The sequence below is a fragment of the Anopheles moucheti genome, chromosome 2 (assembly GCF_943734755.1).
Source record: "Anopheles moucheti chromosome 2, idAnoMoucSN_F20_07, whole genome shotgun sequence".
NCBI classification, from domain to species: Eukaryota; Metazoa; Arthropoda; class Insecta; order Diptera; family Culicidae; genus Anopheles; species Anopheles moucheti.
In genome coordinates, this window is record NC_069140.1 from 46682080 (window position 1) to 46700479 (window position 18400).

General features: G+C 45.9%; 2 protein-coding genes across 3 annotated transcripts; one reads left to right on the forward strand and one right to left on the reverse strand.

Moving 5' to 3' along the window:
- Positions 1–980: 980 nt before the first annotated feature.
- LOC128298633 (trichohyalin) lies at positions 981–2785 on the reverse strand. The gene is made up of 2 exons (XM_053034403.1): positions 2500–2785; positions 981–2440 (listed from the first exon to the last, which is right to left on the reverse strand). The coding sequence occupies exons 1-2, from the start codon at positions 2783–2785 to the stop codon at positions 1032–1034; spliced, it is 1695 nt and encodes a 564-aa protein (XP_052890363.1). The 3' UTR covers positions 981–1031.
- A 4380-nt stretch (positions 2786–7165) lies between these two features.
- Positions 7166–9535, forward strand: LOC128309822 (myosin light chain alkali). 2 transcript variants are annotated; one of them, XM_053046300.1, is made up of 6 exons: positions 7167–7272; positions 7616–7646; positions 7787–8095; positions 8195–8281; positions 8569–8703; positions 9150–9535. In XM_053046300.1, the coding sequence occupies exons 1-5, from the start codon at positions 7270–7272 to the stop codon at positions 8619–8621; spliced, it is 483 nt and encodes a 160-aa protein (XP_052902260.1). In that variant the 5' UTR covers positions 7167–7269; the 3' UTR covers positions 8622–8703; positions 9150–9535. The 2 variants fall into 2 exon arrangements, with proteins under 2 accessions (XP_052902261.1, XP_052902260.1); XM_053046301.1 differs by lacking the exon at positions 8569–8703 and having other exon boundaries at positions 7166–7272.
- Positions 9536–18400: the final 8865 nt, after the last annotated feature.

An 18400-nucleotide genomic window follows, 5' to 3' on the forward strand; every position in this document is an offset into this window, starting at 1 on the left:
GTTAGTACATGGCTCGGTTGGCACCGCTGTTTGACAGTTTGTGTGCATGTAGTAAACAGTAAACAAAGCCATTAAACATGTAAAAAGAAAACGAAATGCTGAAATTGATCATTGGGAGCATTATTTATCGGAATAACGCAAAAACAATTAAAGATAATACTTTGCAGCCATCTTCGCTTGAATCCTATGTTTAATAAGTATTCAGGAAAAATGTTAATAAGCCATATCGAGCAACCGGCGATACGGCAACTGGCCAAAACCTTAGCTAACGCGACTACAAATAAAAATGTTTACTTTTATTTTAGATGTTTCGCGAAATTGGCAATCAAATGCTCACTCTTTGATGACCTGAAAATTATTGAAATTGCTTGTTTGGCTGAAATTTTTTCAAAAAAGTTATGTCCGCAACTTCCAAGTGCCCTGTGGGGGGTTGGGATTATTCGTCAAAACGTTATGATTAACCATTTTCGAAGTAATTTTTCCAAATCACTTCAGCTGGGCGATTGCCTGCTGGCCAGATGTGACTTGTCTTGCTTGCACTCCGGCCATTCTTAAGATAGGAGAAGACATAAAAGAAGTCAGCTTGAGCTTGAGGGGCGAATATAAAGTGATTTTAATTTGTAAAACTTCTTCGGTTCGGTGTGATGCATGCAGTTTGAACTAATCCTTGGCAGCAGTGGCGTTAGTGTTTTGGTAGTGGCCGTTACAAATTAAAAGATAACGTTGTCTTATTTACGGCTGTGTATGATAGGATAGCTACTTGTTTAAAAATCCGGTGAAGTTTGTCGCTTTTTAATGCATACTTCACTTAAACCAATACAAGATTTATTCACCACAACAACTCCAAGCAAATGTAGATGTCGCCACTGGAGATGGCGCTGTCACTCGAACACTCAAAACACTCTCAAACGTCCATTGAAAATAGTGCAAAAAACGCCTTCCGGAGCAGTTTGGTGCGTGGCAGTTTATTACAAGCAGCAATACAATAAATGGGAAAGACGCGTTCAATGTGTTTGTTACATTTTCACCGTTCACGGAACCACTTTCGTGTCTGCGGTGCGCGTTTTGCAATCGACCAGCGGTGTGCCATTTTTCTCGCACTGCTGTTCGTCCTTCACGAGCGCTTCGAGCGCTTTCGGGGGCATCCGTTTCGGCAGCACCAGCGCTTTCTGGCGGGCCGGCATCGCATCCAGCACACCCTGCTCCATCAGCTTGTTGTTGATGGGGACGCGCGACAGCAGGTGCTGCGGCACCACATCGGCATCCTTGAAGTCGTGGAAGTGCTCCCGCTTGTAGCTCTGTACCGTTTTGAGCAGTGGCAGTATTGGACGCCCCTTCACCTTCGCATCGCTGATGAGATCCTGCGCGTACTGCAGGAAGTGGCGGTTCTCCTTGTCGGCGTGCTCCCGCGCGTACCGCAGCTCGGCCGTGGTGTCCGCTTCGCGCCGTTCGCGCACCTCCTTCTCCACCATCTGGCCGAGCAGCAGTTTGCGCTGGGCGTACGTCTTGACCGTCTTGTCCGTCACCTTGTGGCGATCGAACCCGAACGTCACGTCGATGTTGCGCAGCCGCTCCTCGTACTCGCGCCGGGTAAGGACGGCCTCCTCGGCTTCGCGTTGCCGCTGCCACTCGATCTCGTCCAGGTGGGCCTGCATGCGGGCCGCCTTCAGCTGCTTCTGCTGCTCCGTCTGTTCGCGCTCTTTGATCGTCGCGATACGATCCTTCTCCTCGGCGGCATGCGCCTGATTGCGTTCCTCCCGGGCCAGCGCGGCCCGTTGCCGCTCGATCGCTTCCGTGAGCTGGTGCGTGTTGTCCCGAAAGCGGTGCTTGTTCACGTGAATGCCCTGCTTGAAGCTCGCTATGTTCTGCTGCCCATCGCAGTAGATCTGCAGCAGCGCGTCCTCTATTTCGGACTCGCGCCTCAACCGCGCTCGTCTATCCTCCGCCATGCGGATCGCTTCCAGCGCGTTCATGCGCCGCATCTCTTTGCTCTCCTCCAGCGCTTTCCGCTCGCGTTCCTGCTGACGGCGCATCTCATTCTCGATCACCTCCAAGCTTTGCTGCTCCTCGGTGAGGAGGTCCTGCTTGCGTTGACGCTGCTGCTGCTGGTTGCGGATCATCGTTTCCTTCAGCTCGCGCTTGTAGTTATCGAAGCGCTGCCGGTCCTCTAGCAACCGATCGCCGTGCGACTTCAACCAGTGGTTGGCCTGGGACAGTGTTTGCGAGTCGACCGACTGCTTGCGTATCTGCTGGATCTGTTCCTGCTCCAACCGGAACTGACGCTGCAACTCGCGGCCCTTCAACACCTCGCAGAACTTGGACGCACTCTCCAGCACGCGCGGTCCAACCTTGTCCTTCTGGATCAGATCTTCCGCCTTCTGGATGAGCTCCTTCCGCTTTATCTCGTCCGCTGCCTTCAACTCCCGATAGTGACGCTGATCTGCGAACATTTAATACACTCGTCAATGGAACAGCCTTGGTGTAACTTTACAGCCGTACCTTCCTCCACCTTGGCCTTATCGCGGCGCAACCGTTCCGCCTCCTTCTTGTCGCGTATGTTCTGCACCGTGTTTTCCCACGTGCTGGTCATCTTCTTGGAGCCATTCTTCAGGTACTCACGAAACTCGCGCTCCTGCTGACACAGCACCTCCGTTTCCTTCTCGGCCGGACTGGTCACCTTCTTCCACATCTGATCCCACTTGGCGCTGCTCAGTATGACCGCCTTGTTGGCGTAGCTCGGACGGTGCGACTTCGGTTCGGTCTGCTGATACAGTTCCTTTATCATTGTCGCACGTTCACATGTGGGTGGCTTCCGCCAGCGGATCCAAAGCACGTACTGGATATGGTCGTGATAGGTTGGTCTCGCAATCGGTACCACGCCGCGATTGGGCACGGTAAACAAGTTACCCATGGACACCCGTTGCCATGCGGTGTTGCTGGGGTGAAAGCGGCAAATGGAAACGGTATGATAAATGCACAAACTCCCCGGCTGCCAGTTTCAGGCGGATTTCCGAAAACGTGTTCCAAGCTGCTGCCCCTCGCGCAGAACGCATTTGATGGACGGGCAGACAAATTGAGCGTGCTGCAGTTGTTGCAGTCGATGCATGATTTGTCATTTGGACGCCTCTTCGGGCGGGGTTGGCATTATTCTATTTGCAAGCGATCTATTTGCATACGTGCACACGCGTATCGATTGGATTGTGTTTTTGTTTGGTAATGAAATTGACGATTGGAGTTCAGGCTGTTGCTTGCATAAATGGGTTTTTAACCTTGCCTTTGCTGGAGGTTGACAATCGATTGGTGTTTCTCTTGTGTCTTGCACATTTTTGAGTTGTTCCAAAGACACAATCAGTTCTTTGCAGGCTATTATATCTAATTCTTTGTATAATTTCTTGCTTAATACTTAGTTCTAAAAGCTAAGGTCTAAAACAATTAGTTTATGTAATATATTCTCTTGTAGCAGTATGTTTTACATAATCCAACACTTTAGTAACAAAAAAAATCATAATACTACCTTAATCTAACCGAGTATGCTCGTGATAAGGCAAATTGCAAGGAGGAAATGCATTGTAAGAGTGTGCATCACTCAACACCACGGTGTTGATAATACGGCGAGAACCGTGTTAATGAAATAATACATAAAATAACACAACCTTCACTAGTCCCCATTTAACTTAACCCAAGCAGATAGATTTTATTTCTGTGACACAATTCAAGGAAAACAATCTCCATTGTGGTGTACATAAAACATAACCACATGGTTCGCCTTAAACTGTGCCTCATTCTGTGATATCATCATATCATCATAATGTAGTTTAAGATTACATGTTTATTCGTAAAAGTAAAAGGCCATCTTATACGGTCAGTACTCGACCGAAAACCGACCGAGGTACTTTGCTTAAGCTAAATTATCTTAAATTGTGGCTCACTTTGTGATATCATCTGGTTTGATTGCTTAAAGTGGGCAGACAGTTTGTAGTTTACTGGGTTTTTTTTTTGATAATATTGTTTCCCATACACATTTTACTGTAAAATACATTGACGTTGTAGTGTTACATTGATATCAACAAGGACGCGATATAAATGTGTTATCGCACCACAAAATCAATATCATAATTGATTCATTTGAATATTCTTAATGATCCAAAAATCCCATCCAAATTTATCGAATGAAGAGTTACTGTAGCCAACAAGAACCGAATGACAAGTTCCACAATATTTATCATCTTTCAAAATGTACAACGTTCAACGTACTTTATAAAGAACAGTCTCAGCCTTTCTCACCAGCAGCCATTTTGGGGGAAGATTTCATTACGGTACAAACGAAGAACATGTCGCAAAGAAACAATCGATAATTTAGGTTGCGGACAAACTGTGTCATCCGCGCATAAGCGCCAATCTGGGACGGGCCACTACCGGGGCCGTTACCGACGTCAGTCGTCCGTTTTTTTTTACCCCACCATATCTTCCCGGTATTTTTGCTACTGATAAGAACTGCCACGTCGCCCACATCCTGTAGCTGGTACTGCGCGGGTGGCAGATCAGGTTGAATCTGTCCTGTCACTACCTATTTCTAGTGCTTCTGCGTTATCGCGCACTAGGCCGTCTGTATTGGTGATTGGGTTAGTGTTAACTTGCCCTTCGTGTGCGCTTTCTTTCCCTTCCGTGCGCTAAAGGGGGGAGGGAGTCCTAAGTCTCGCTGTGTGCGACGACCTCCATATTTTCGACCGGCTCAAAAACCACTGCACGCCACCGAATGCTCACAGGCGAGTACGGCGGTTTGGTATTTATAGAATCTGTGCTACGCAATTTTCGCCTCAGTTTTGTTCGCCTTTTGCGGCCCATACGCACACGCAGACACGGTAAGGACGGTGAATCACGGAGGTATTATTTTCGTACATTCCGACACCGGGTCGGGAGTGTTTGGATGGGATGCACGGCGTGCACGGGTGCGTTCCGTGCAATGGATCGTGGGGACGAGATTGGGAAAAGGGTGTTGCGAGATGCTTTCGAATATACAATCCCCACGAAGATACCGAAATGTAAAAAAAAAAAACCCCGGGTGGATGATGATGTTGGTGCCGCGGTACATGAATGGGATTGTGGCAGGTTTTTGACGTTGGTGCCGGTGGTGCCCTTTCACGCTGCTGTTCGGCTTTACGAGTGGGTGGGATGTATGTGGGAACGCCACAACATACCATTATTCCATCTTACAGGTGGAGACCACTGTATGGTGTACGTGATGCGATAAACCTGGCACACGATCGAGCGAGAGACCGAGAGAGACAGAGAGAGAAAGGAAGAGCGCCATAACGATGGATGTAGTTGGCATGTCCAGGGTGAGATTTTATTGCCTTCAATGTGGCTTAATTCCTCGTCATACATCATCCGTGCTAGTATGCGACACAATCTCTCCACATAATGGCTACACCTTCTGCTTATTAATGGAGACTCATTTATTTTGCGCATCATCGCAATCGTGCGTTTCGGCTGCATCGAAGCAGTCCATGTTTTACCCACCCCCCATTGATGGCAATTATGGCGTTCGGATGGGCATCGAGACACGATCGAGCCACATGCGAAGATGCCGCAAAAAGAGACGTTTAATTAAATTACAGCTGACCGTATTGATGCTTTCAGACGGCGAGTTCTAAATTTAAGGTGCGCTAAAGCGCATAGAAGATCGGTTTCATCGGTTTATGTTACGATTATTGGCGGAAAAAATGAAGTAATGGCTTATGTTTTAAAATGTGTTTGATCTTAGTTTTGAAGTGTTCATGTTGATAACAAATTATTCTAAAAGTTTTATAGAAAGGAGAATAAATTTATATCATTTTGTTGTTCCAATGTCTAAATGCCATATATAAAATAAAAGCATTTTCTTATTCATAAAACCCAAATCAACAACCGCCATCGCCTTGTACTGAAACTAAACGGGCACTTGTTTACGTTGCGCCATTTTGAGAGTCGGTGAGGTGTTTTTCTATAACCAGTCAACCTACCAAGGCCACATACCTCGTTGTGAATTTTGCTTCAGATCGACTCACAAAAACTTTTCGCCCCTAAAGGTGATATAGAATTTGTGTGCATTGGTTTCCCAAAATATGAATCTTAATAACTTCACCCTCTGCTGCACGAAACCCCAATAAAGCCATCTATCCCTTAGTCAAAGGGTGCATCATGCGGCGGTACGATGATCTCTCTCGTAAATTCCGATGCAACCAATCATCTTCATTCCGGGCACAGATGGCCCAACATAGTGGTCCGGTCCGATGCCAAGGATGCGATCGCACATCCATCCATCCCCCCCCCGTTGCGGTGCGCCTGTTTTGCCGCAGACTCTCGTAAAAATAGTCGCTGGTCGACTATTCGCCTACTTCACTGCGCCTCGCATCCAGAGCAGTCCGTTTTTTTGGGGATGGGTAACAGCGGAACACGCGGGACCCGACCGGGACTACCGGGTTGCGGGTGTGCGTTCCCTGCCCCGAACGGGCTAAATGCTAGTTCTTCTGCCTATGTAATGATCTGCCACTGGCGGCACAGTTTGCCTTCAGGGATTAAAAATAGACCACGAGCAGCGGCGCAAATGGCGATCGGCAGCGCAGCGCGCTTAGAGACGATGCACGTCCGCCCGGTTCTGGGCAGATTGGGGTACTCGTGTGCGGAAGTGAATGGAGCAGGATAGAGCTCTAGCGATGTGCCGAGTGCTGGAACGAATAGCAACGATAACGCACACAACCTGCATAGTCCGTGCTGTACAGAAATATTAAAAGATTTTTGTTTTATTTGCGTGAAATTAGTAAACGACCGAGCAAGATATGAAACACCGGCCCAAATGAGTGAACAGCCCAGGAGACCAGAAATACATGTCCCATATGCCACCGACAAACAACGGTAGACACGGCAGGTTCATGGGAGGACGTCAAGCTCTAAAGAAGGGTAGCCTAATATGCCGACGTTAGAACGTCGGAACGCCTTGCTTGACCACAGCACACCAACACACACCACCACGGTGGTGCGTACAGGCGGTGCGGTGCGGTGTGGTAGTGGCGCGGCAAAACACACCAGCAAAAGGCGCATGTCCCGACTAGCGGTTGGTCGGGAAAGGCGGACCGATCTCGGGTCGGGTCCACCTAATCGTACCGTCTCCCAACCTGCGAATGCTAAATATAATTCGTGAATGTGATCACTTCAGTGCTCTGTGAACAGTGGTTTGGAATAGTACGCAGTTGAGTCCGAGTCGGTCCGCGAGCTACACAAGATCACAAAATGGTGAGTTCTGGTCTAAGACAAAACAGTTACCTGCACAAAACAACGAAAAGAAACCTTGAAGATAAGCGCATACAGTGTTACTGAACAGTGATAAGCAAATGCGAATTGTGTTGCGAAAGTTTTACGATAAAACAAAAATAGAAGAGGCATGCCCTCATACTAGCATGCCCGAAGTTGTGACCTTATATGGAAGTTGCTAGATGACGTCTAGCGCCACCGTCGAACGTCGTTTGTTGTTCACGAAGAAAATGCAGTTCCCTAACGGTTCTATCTTTCTTTTCTTCTGCTCGGGTTCCGGGTATCCTGTGCCGTTCCGCTGATGTGGATCTTCCAACGCTCCTAGGCCCACGATCTGAAGGATGTTGAAATTGAGAGTGAGTAGTTCGATCGCCCGGGGGAACGTTGCGGGAATTGAGTGTTCGGTGGCCGGAAAAAAAAGATGGACGACTCGTGGTTGTGTCTGGTGATTTTGCTAATGTGGTATCTGGTTTTTCTGGAACACACAACCTTACAGAGGCACAGTTCGTCTTCTCCGTCTACGATTGGGAAGGTTCCGGCCAGATGGATGCCATGGACCTTGGCAATGCTCTCCGCGCCCTGAACCTGAACCCAACGCTTGACCTGATCGGCAAGATGGGTGGCACCCAGAAGCGCGGTGAGAAGAAGGTGAAGTTCGAGGAATTCCTGCCAATCTTCTCGCAGGTCAAGAAGGAGAAGGAACAGGGCTGCTACGAGGACTTCCTGGAGTGTCTGAAGCTGTACGACAAAAATGAGGATGGCACCATGCTATTGGCAGAACTGCAGCACAGCTTAACGGCTCTCGGTAGGTGGACGGGGAGATGGGCGAGGAGATCCGATACGGGAAATGGTCTATCACCCGTTGCTAACTAAATCCAAACACCGTGTTCGCTTGCCCCTTTAGGTGAGAGACTGGACGATGTGGAGTTGGACAACGTCTTCAAGGACTGCATGGACCCTGAGGATGATGACGGCAACATCCCATACGGACGTAAGTATCCACCTTCAAGGCGCAGGATCTCTTATCCTGGAAGCAGATTCATTCCAAGTGTCTATTGGGGGACACTTTGTCTATGGGGGGATCTAGATGGAACCCTGTAACTGTGCTAATCACAACGATCTATGTCTTTACATGTACTCATCTCTTGTAAACCTACCACACATACCACACACCCTGTGTTAATGACCCACCAATACCTTAAACGTTACATCGACATACTGCGTGTGTGCGTGTCTCCTTGGATGTCTCTGGATGGACTTGAAACAACTACCAAACAGCGTTCCTCAAGAAGATGATGGATAACATGGTTGTCATTGACCACGTTAAGTAAATTCATCCCAAACTCAATTGTGTACTTTTCAAAGTCTCCACTTAATGTCATCATACAAGCAAACACACACAAAAGAGTATTCGTAAGTATTTGTTGCCCTGTTTTCGCTGTTGTTCGCTTTGCTGCTTCGATTCGCTACATCTTCGCACACTCCATCGCCCAGCAACAGGGGCGCTCCGTGCTAATTTTGTTATGTGCTAGAGCTCTTTCCATCCTTTCTTCTTCCCTCCTGTGTATCCTTCTTATCCCGTCCTTCCCCACCAACCCAATCGCCATTCCACCGCATTGCCCGGACTGTGTGTGGGGGTAGTAGCAGGTTGCCAAAAATGGGGTGGGCGAACCGCGAGTCTTCTTGCGCCTTACGCAATCGCTTCTGCTCATGCGCGCTCGTAAGCGAGCCAAAAGGATGAAAAAACAAATCCCCTTGCCACGCAGCATGTGTGTGCGCACGCAAAACGGAAAGCCTGTGCGCGATGAAATAACGATCTTACCCGGTGTTGTTTTTTTCCTCCCCATTGCTATTTTCAGCATTTCTTCAGAGATTGTGTGACCACGCGCCGTAATCGAGCTATTTATATAATACAAAATATCAAAAGAGAGAACAACATCTTCACTATCGGAAACAAGACAGACAGCAACGATGGAAACAACCTGGCGAATTTGACAACATCAGCAACACATCTGCGAACATCAGCAAACACTGAGTTTTTCCAGTTGAAGTCAACAGCAGCAGCAAAGTGAAACCATAAACAAGCAAACAAACAAACAAAAAAAAAACAAAGAAACATATGCGAAGCAAATGCAAATCACATGCAGCATATGCTAACCGTGTTACAACAAGATCGGGAACATACGGAAGCGGTTATTACTATTTTTCTGTTAAGATTTAAATAAATTTCTACATAAAGAGGTCATCGTGGTGTGGTTCTGTCCCGGCTGGTGCTGTGTGGATGTGTTGAGTTTGCTCCGAAAGCTACCCTTAAAGCGATTACACTTTTGTGTTTCTGCCTATCAATGATCGTTCTTAGTAGAACAATTGGTTAGCGAACAAGAAAAACAGAAATAATTAAATATTCGGTAAAAAAGAATAGTTTGAAACTAAATTAGCCCTTGTTTTAAGAGAATCTATATTTTTTATGTTATTGATTGTTTTAAATTTCACAGTAATTGAATTTTTACTCGAATCATGTTTTTCAAATATTTAAAAAATGTTTTACTGAAAAGTATAATTGCTCAATCGCTCATGCATTGTAATATTATACACATATTGTAGTATTGTAAAAAATATTCTTTCAATTCTTTGCATTTTATCCTTGTATATTATTTATTTATTAATTTAATTTATATTATGACGGCAATGCATATTGTTTATTTATGTTATTTATTTAAAATAATGTATGTTTTTATTTGTAGAATAGAACAAGAAAGAAGTTATAAAGCAAGATGGAAAGCTGAAGTGAAAGCACCGACGCGCAACATTTTCGGGGAGCTTCAATTTTAAGCGTTTTCGACTGGCTGCACTAGCGCCACCTATTGGTCGGTGCGGAAAGCAACGGTAAAAGTACGTTGAATTTTAACCCTTCGTATTCAAACAATACTTTAACGGCATGTTTTAGTGCAGGGAAGGTTGAATATAATGGTTGTGTGTGTTTTATGCTTAACTTAACCATAACAGACCATAATATATAGTGTATAAGCATTGTTTGCTTGAAATAACGCACTTCAATTTCGTCAAAATGCTTAAAACAAAAGACGAAACGCTTGGAGTGTGAAGAGCTATTACTTTATGCAGGTACTTTTAAAAATTTAATTATTATGTACAAAAATTAGATACTTCAAAGCAGAAAACTAAAATTGTCTGTTCATAAAGAGGCATAATTATAAACTTATTATCAAAAACTTAATCGAAAGCATAATGTCTATTGGAATTTTTATAAATGCGCATCACACATCATGGGTGATAATGAGTTTAATTATTACGTTCTCGCCTGCTGCAGACGTGAGAAACATCCGTACCATAGTGCGAACGCTCAACATGCTTCCTGCCTGCATCTCACCATACAGCACGAGAAGACCATAGACCATTTCCCACCAAAACGCATGCGCACCTGTTCCGTGGGCATCCGTCCAAGTGGCAGCTCACTGCTCATCAATGTTTTATCACTCGCTCTTCCGCGGTCTTATCGGGCAAGCCCTAAACACTTTCCATAACGGCAGCTCTCACTCTCACCCCAGACAGTCTGGTCCAGTCGGTTTGCTCCACACAAAGGCATTGCAACTCCAGCAACCCTCCGGCATCAAAGTCGTACCGTTTTCGGTCGTTAGTACCCCCGTCATTCAGCAGCTTTTCTGCCATCCGGCCACAAATATAAACGGTGGAAAATCAAATCTCGTAATCTAACGTGTGTGTTTGCCCGTTGCATTTGAAATTTGTCCCCTGTGCGAAAGGTGAGGACGCCCGACGTGTGAGCGTCGAAAACAACCGAACCCCACTCATACTAGCACTAGCAGCACGGCGGACACCCTTGTGGGATGCTGCATCACTTGGCTGCCATTTGCGTTTTGCATTTCGAATCTTCAAACACGGGCGGGCTGCTCCCCGACGGTCAGCAGTAGTACGGTGGTTGCTTTAGAGTGTGGTTCACCCAAGTGCGGGTTTGATTTGGTGGGGTGAGAGCATAGTAAACGCGCCATACTTATCCATTTTGGAACTAGTGTTCAGTCCCACGGCGTCAAGTAGGGTAGGGAATTAATAAATTATAAAAAAATAAAACGCACACACACACACACGTTCGCTTTGTTGTGTCCTAGTGTGACAGTGCCCTAGTGGTCACATCGCCAATACGAAAGCGGCCAATTTAAAAATAGTTCTCGGTTACAATCGACATCGCGACTTTGAAAAGTAGAAAAACAAAAATACGCCAAAGGTTGTCGGTAAATGTGAAACGTGCAAACAACCGCCACATAGAGAAAGCACAATACAAAGGTGTGGGCAGCAAAAAAAAAACAAATAAATAACAGCACACATACGGTGTGCGCGTGTACGTGTGATTGTGTGGGCATTTAGGGAAGAAAAGTAGTGCCGAACTCGATTCTAGAGTGTTCTATAGAGCCCGCTAGGCGCTCTCACCATTCGGTACGGTTTCTTTTCCGCGGTCGATCGAGTCAGGGCACCAAGAAAGGCTAAATCAACAAAACAACAACAACGGGCAGACCAAGCAAGTGGCAGACGGTGACACAAAAAACCACCAGACGTACCGTGCGTCTCCATCGAGATAAACGGATAAGAGAAAACGCGAAACAGACGCGCACCCTCACAATCTCATCTCACAGAGGCGGAAGCCGTACAGCGTGAGAAAAGAGCGTGCGAAAGAACGAGAGAGTGAGAGAGTGACAGTAAACGCACACACTTGTACGGAAGAAAGTCCTCCAAGCACCATGGCGACAGCAAGTGAGAATAAAGGAGCAGCAGCGCCTCTACCGGATGCTGCGAGCTTACAGCGCCATAATACAGGTACGGATTTGTGATGATAAGTTTCTCACTAATATACAATTGTGAACAATTTTCACACTTCATGACTGTTCTCTCTAAATTTCACAGACTTTAAAGATCCGATGTAAACAAAAGGTCTGCCAAAAAATGTTAAAGATAACTACAATCTGCTATAAAATGTTAAAGTTCATTCAAATCTGTTATAAAATTTGACAGATCACTACTATGATATAAAATTTTAAAGAACACTACAGTTTGCCAAAAAATTTGACAGATCACTATACATCAAATCTGCTATAATAAAATTATGCTAAAGTAGTAGTAAAAATACACAACGATCGTACGTAGTACAGCTGTGTTTTCAAGAGGGGACAGCAATTTGTTTCACCGGCTGTTTCGCTAAACAAAACCCCTATCGGCTGTTCCGTCGACGGTACCGGCACCATGCATACTTGTAGCGATTGATTAAATGTGCTGATTATGCCGGATTTTGACAAGCGTTTGCATTTGCTCGCCCAGACCGTAAAGGGTGACCTCGGCCATAACCGTATCAGTGATGATCGTTGCGTCCATACAGTTGATAGCGGCAGAATTGGACGCCCACAACGCTTGTTGACCGGAGCCGACTTTAAATAAGTTTGCCATCCTCTGGGGGGTGCTCCAAGCTGCTATGTTCCGTTGCTCTATTCTTTGTTCTAGTTTTTAGAAAGTTTACACACCGGATAGCACTGGGCGGACGGGGGAGGGGAGTTCACCAGTGTGCGTGGTATCGTGGCACGCGACTGAGGCTCCTGTTTGGTGAATGAACTTCCTTGTTAATGACACTAAAGCCGTAGTTTATAGCCGAAAACAACGGTGACGTTGCTAGGCTACCGGCATGCTTTTTTTTGTGTGTGCGAGCTGGAACGATATGCATTCTAATGACCGCGGAGCTCTGGTCCCCGGTTTATGTCTATGACCCACCCCGTCTGGCTAAACCGCTCACCCTCGACAGCAAAACATTCAGCCCAGCTAACCGAATCTGAAATCTAACCTCACCCATCCAGTCGCTGCCTCCCATACCAACGCCCCAACGGTCCCCCCGGGGGGACCAGGACGGCAACATATTGATTTCGTTTAGGCGCGTGGAAACATATCCAACCGGTTGGTTTGAGACTGCCTTAAAACAACCAAGTTTCCCGTTTGGCAACACATCCCTCTGTCACCCCACCATGACCCGTCCGTACCACGGGATGAGGTTGTGCAAGGATTAAACCTTTCTGCGTATGAGGAGCCAGGTGCAAAAGAGAAGACAATCGGGCATTTCCCTACCGCCGGATGTCGCTGTTCTAGCGCGGTTCGGTACAAACTTACTGCCACGCAAATGGAAGTAGCAACCCTGGACACGGTTTACGCCCGCAATAGTCCGACGGCACGCGTAGATTGTTTCATACGGGCACTGGTGACTAGTTTGTCCCGTGCTGTCAGTGTAACTGTCGTGTCTTGTCCCGGTGTGTTGGCCGAAAAACACGAGATCGGTGTCCACTGTTTTGGTGATCGTTGGCCATTCCAGCCTAATTAAGGTATCTTTGTAGGGGACTCGTGTCAGTGGACAGTTTTTTTTGTTGTTTCTGGGGGAGTAGAATAAAACACAAAATACCGACCGCTCCAGGTTGTGTGGGCGTGTGTGTGTGTGTGTGTGTGTGTGTGTGTGTGTGTGTGTGCGTATGTTTGTGTCCAACAAGTGGTTAATTTAATTAGACTACACCCGAGCTTTGTTGCTGTAATGTCGTACGGACTAATGTCAATGATGTAATTGGTGTTTAAGTATTGCTTATTGGAAAGGTTTCACCGGGCAGTCTCAAGCCTTCCCTCCGATGGTGTTCCCATCCCTTAGGCAGTGATTTCGGACCTATATCGATTGTCAACTACGGTGCCATCCTTCGCTACGGTACGGTCTAAGTGAAAGTGGCAGATGCCTAGCGGGCATGTTGCTCGTCCGGAACAGCCCGATAGCGAGTGGGCTTATAACAGAAATAGCCCTTCCACATCGATTTATTTCGCGTGCCGTCAACCTCTTCCGTGCAGTGCACAGGTCCACACACTAGCGCTTTTTTCAGCCTCCTGGTGCGCTCTTGTGCCGCGGCGGTAAAGATAAGGCGTGGTCTTGATCGTTAGTGGCGATAGCGCTTCACTCATTAGTTTAATCGATTTCGAAAGGACTGGCAACCATTTAGGGCTAAGAGGGGAGGGAAAAAAGGACGTAAAGAAGCGGTACAGGAAGAAAGTTCCCTATTTTTAACGTGGAGCAGAAGTACATGACCTCTTTAATAATAACTTGTTGAGATGAACAATTTACAACGCATTTAACAAAACGGTTAACTGATCATGCCTTTTGTTTTGTTTTTCTCTCGCTCTCTCTCCTCTTTTCAGGTACGTTTCTATACACTTTCTAAGGACCATTTTTAATGAGAAAGGATGTTCAACAATGGAAATCGATTACCCTCCCTTCACAGCCATCGTTGTGCACAAGCCATTAACGAATTATTCCATTTCAGATTACTTTTATAGCAACCCCTGTAGCAGCCTAATTTTTCCACCAATTTTCAACAAATAAATCTCCTTTCAAAGCCGTCAGTCATTACGGAACCCAAACTTATGGGGGGGGGGGAGTGTTCCCAAAAACGTACATCCTTCCAAATTATGAAAGAGATACCCCAAACAGTAAACTTCACATTGCGTGACACCGGAACGCCGAACCCCGAACCAAATGTATCGCGCGGGTGCAGTCATCCCCTATCGGTCCCGCACGAAGGCGCACACCTCATTTGGGAATAAAACACCACCCCAGAGAAAAAAAAAGAAACAACCGTGATTCTTCGTCCCACAAAAAAAAAGTTGTGCACCTATGCCTCCAATTATGTTGCTAGCGAAAAATAATCGATGAGTGGCATAATCGTCGGTCACGACAGGTGATCCACCTCACAGGACGCGATACGGTACAGGGGTCTCTTTGCGCCATTTTTGACACAGTTTCTTACCCCGTTCGTTGCGCGGGTACGACGGTGAAGGTGCAGGGTGAAAGAGGTTTTCTTTTTTTTTTAAATGGAACCCGTTAAAGCGCAGCCAGTAATGCCAAACGGTGTGTAATAAGCATGTTTTGATGTGTTTAGCGATAGGCAATGGTGGAGCATTTTCCGTGTTGGGTGCAGATGGGCGGTGAAAATTGGTTTGCTTTTATCGGACGACATACCACACCACGTGAAGTTTACCATTCCATTGCAGGGCGATCTAAATTGGAGGAGTACTAGGAATTCCTCCAAGTATGAGAGATTGCAGAGACCTTGTGAAGCTCGGTTCCTATGGTTCCTTTGATTGTTGGGTGAATCTGAATCAGATTCTGGATGAGTCCCTATGTACTACTACCCCATCAGTTAATTAAATCGATTCGCAAATACATAAAACAAAAATGTTTAAAACCTTGAATCTTTCACACTTCATTCAACTCTAGATGAATTTGTGAAGAATTCACAAATCTTCAAAAAATAATGATCTTTTGTGGTCCATGAATCGTTGGATTATTTTTGTTTTCTTTTGAAAAACCTACTCTAGATTCGAATGATTCTTCGCTAATGAATGTTTCATATGACTCATAAGAGTGACTCAATAGATTCATTCAATCTGACTACTAGCCGTGAAACTACTCATAATACTTCCGCAAGAAAAAATATCGTAGGAGAGATCGATTTTCCGGAAGCTCCAATAAGCTAGAGTCAATTTCAATGTACCTGTACCAAAAGCAAAGACGTGGGTTTAGTGATAACGATCCTATGACTCTAGATAAAGCCTTAGCCATTTCTGTTCGAATTTATTTATCCGTAGCTGGATAGTCACAGTCCTGCGTTCAGACAGATTGATTCGGATCGAATTTTTGACCGTTGCTTTCGTGTGAAAACCCGGCGCCGTTGCCAATACGCCATAACCGGCCTGCCTCAACGCCGAGTATTAATAGATCATACAGGAGCGGATTGTTCAAATAGCAGGATAAGTGGCTGCTAGGGGCCAGAGCTGGCCCGAACGACGGATGATGAAGCAGGCCGTTTAGGTGACTCTCATTGTAGGGGGTTCCGAAGAAAGTTGATATCTGTAGTGCAAAGGAGGAGGACTCTCTGGTTAGACCCCAATTTTCCGCTTGGGGCTAGCAGTGAGCTTGATCCTCTGCATACAACCACATAAACACAGAAGAAGATATTACTTTTCTTCTTTCATTTTAGACATGCGAATATGCTAAGGTTGGGGAAAACAATAATCAATTTACCTTTTTTGTTGACCTTATAATAACAATTGAGGATTTAGATGAAGTCTCTATCGATATTTTATGCAATTATAAAACTTAATCCAGCTTAACTTAACTTAACCTTAATTATAAAAGAATTAAGTTTCGAACCCAGGTCCCTCGCGTTACAAAGACGAACGTTGTTGTCGCTACCATATGATCACTATCGATCGAGTGTGCTTTAAACTTAATAACTTCTTACCGCCATCAACAAAATATATCTTTAATTAAATGTAATTGAGCAAACACTAACAACAACAGCTTAAGTGCCATAAGAGATATAATTGGAGACAAACTACGAGCTTCGTGAGCTGTTTAGGAATGTAGTGTAGGTTATATAATAACAGCAAACCCTTTAAAAGATGAACGAACGAATGATCGCCTACACGTAATGATTCCCTAATGAATGAATCAATTAATTGAGGAAGATACTTCACGAACTAATCTTCTTTAGGGTAAAGCAGAGAGCGCCCCAAGTGATGTAGGTAATTATTTACGTAGGCTTCACCTAGAGCTACATCTTCCAGATGCTACCATAAAACGTGCAGTGCGTGGTTTTGTTCCACAATTTCCCAAGAGTAAATTAATTCATGGTCACCCTGTGGCAACATTCTTATTCTTCCCTCGGGTCCCCGCAACCGTGCACATGGAAAGAGAGAGAGAAAACGATTCCTAGCCCTACTTTCTTTAGCCGTGTGGTCCCAGTGAATACCGAAACCGTCGGCTTCGGTGCACGAGTTTGTTTTGATTTTTCGCCCCCTCGCAACTTTCAAACAACCCACCCGCCCGACCGCTATAGGGATGTCCTTGTGCGCCGACGCCACCGAAGAGGGCAGGCAACCGTCTCCTTAGCATTTTGACAAAACAAGCAGCGGGTTGTGCTTCTTCGGGTCGACCGGTGGGTCTTAAAGACCCACCACGGGCCATTCGGTTCACGGTGAAAGCATTCAGTCTTTGAAGTTTGGTGGCGCCGGGAGGACCTTTTTACCCCGGAGAGAGCGAACAAAAAAAAAAACCCCGCCGGAACCACACGTTGTTCGGCCCAGGGCGCCCAGAGCGGGCGTAAGAGGTAGGACAGGTTAGAAGTCGTTGGACCACACCATGTAAGAGGGAACCCAGTGGGAAGATTTGAGTTTAAAATTGTTTTTTGATTTTTGAACACCCTTCCCGTAGGAGTTGTTAGTATTTTCTTCTACTCTGGTTTATTTTTTTCTTTGGTGTTGTCCGTACACCCGGCCAAATTCCACACGATCACAGGACTGGTGCGGGAGTAATTTTTGTTTCGGCTAATGTAAAATGTATAGCCTTTATTTTTGCCTTCCTTCCAAATGTTCCCATTTACGGCTTGTAGTCTGGTACGCTCCATACACCGATTTTGAACACATACACGATTTGGGTAAATTGCTGGTCTACAAAACGAAAAGAAACAAACGATTGGTACCCATTTTTTGCCCCCACGATCTGCAACACTGGTGCTTAGAGAGAAGCATAGTCCCCCCTTAGAGTCCCTCACCACTCGTTCTTTAGCGTCCGCACACACATGGAACGCCGCTGACCGCGTTTCGTTTGTTCGTTTGTGCCCGTTTTCCGCGACAAAACCACGCTGACGTGCGCGAACTTCATCGAAGTGTGTCGATTTAATTAAGTGATAGGTCACCGCCGCATCCCTTTCTTGGTAGGTGCCGCTTTGGGGCGGGGGGAGGTAAGTGCTAGTGAGTCGTGCCTAGGTGCTAAAACAATTCACAAAACACTTTAAAAGCGAGTGAAAGAACATCAGCAAACAAACAAGTAGTACACATTAGTGTAAAGCAATATAAGTAGGCGATGAAAATTGGAGTGTGGAAGGCTCACCAGTGTGTTGGAACGTTGTGCAGGTGATTGCGTACGTGCGTGCGTATGTGTGTGTGTGTGTGTATATAACAATTTGTGCAGAGTTGTGTTTGTGAGAGAATGAAAGGAAATTTTTATATG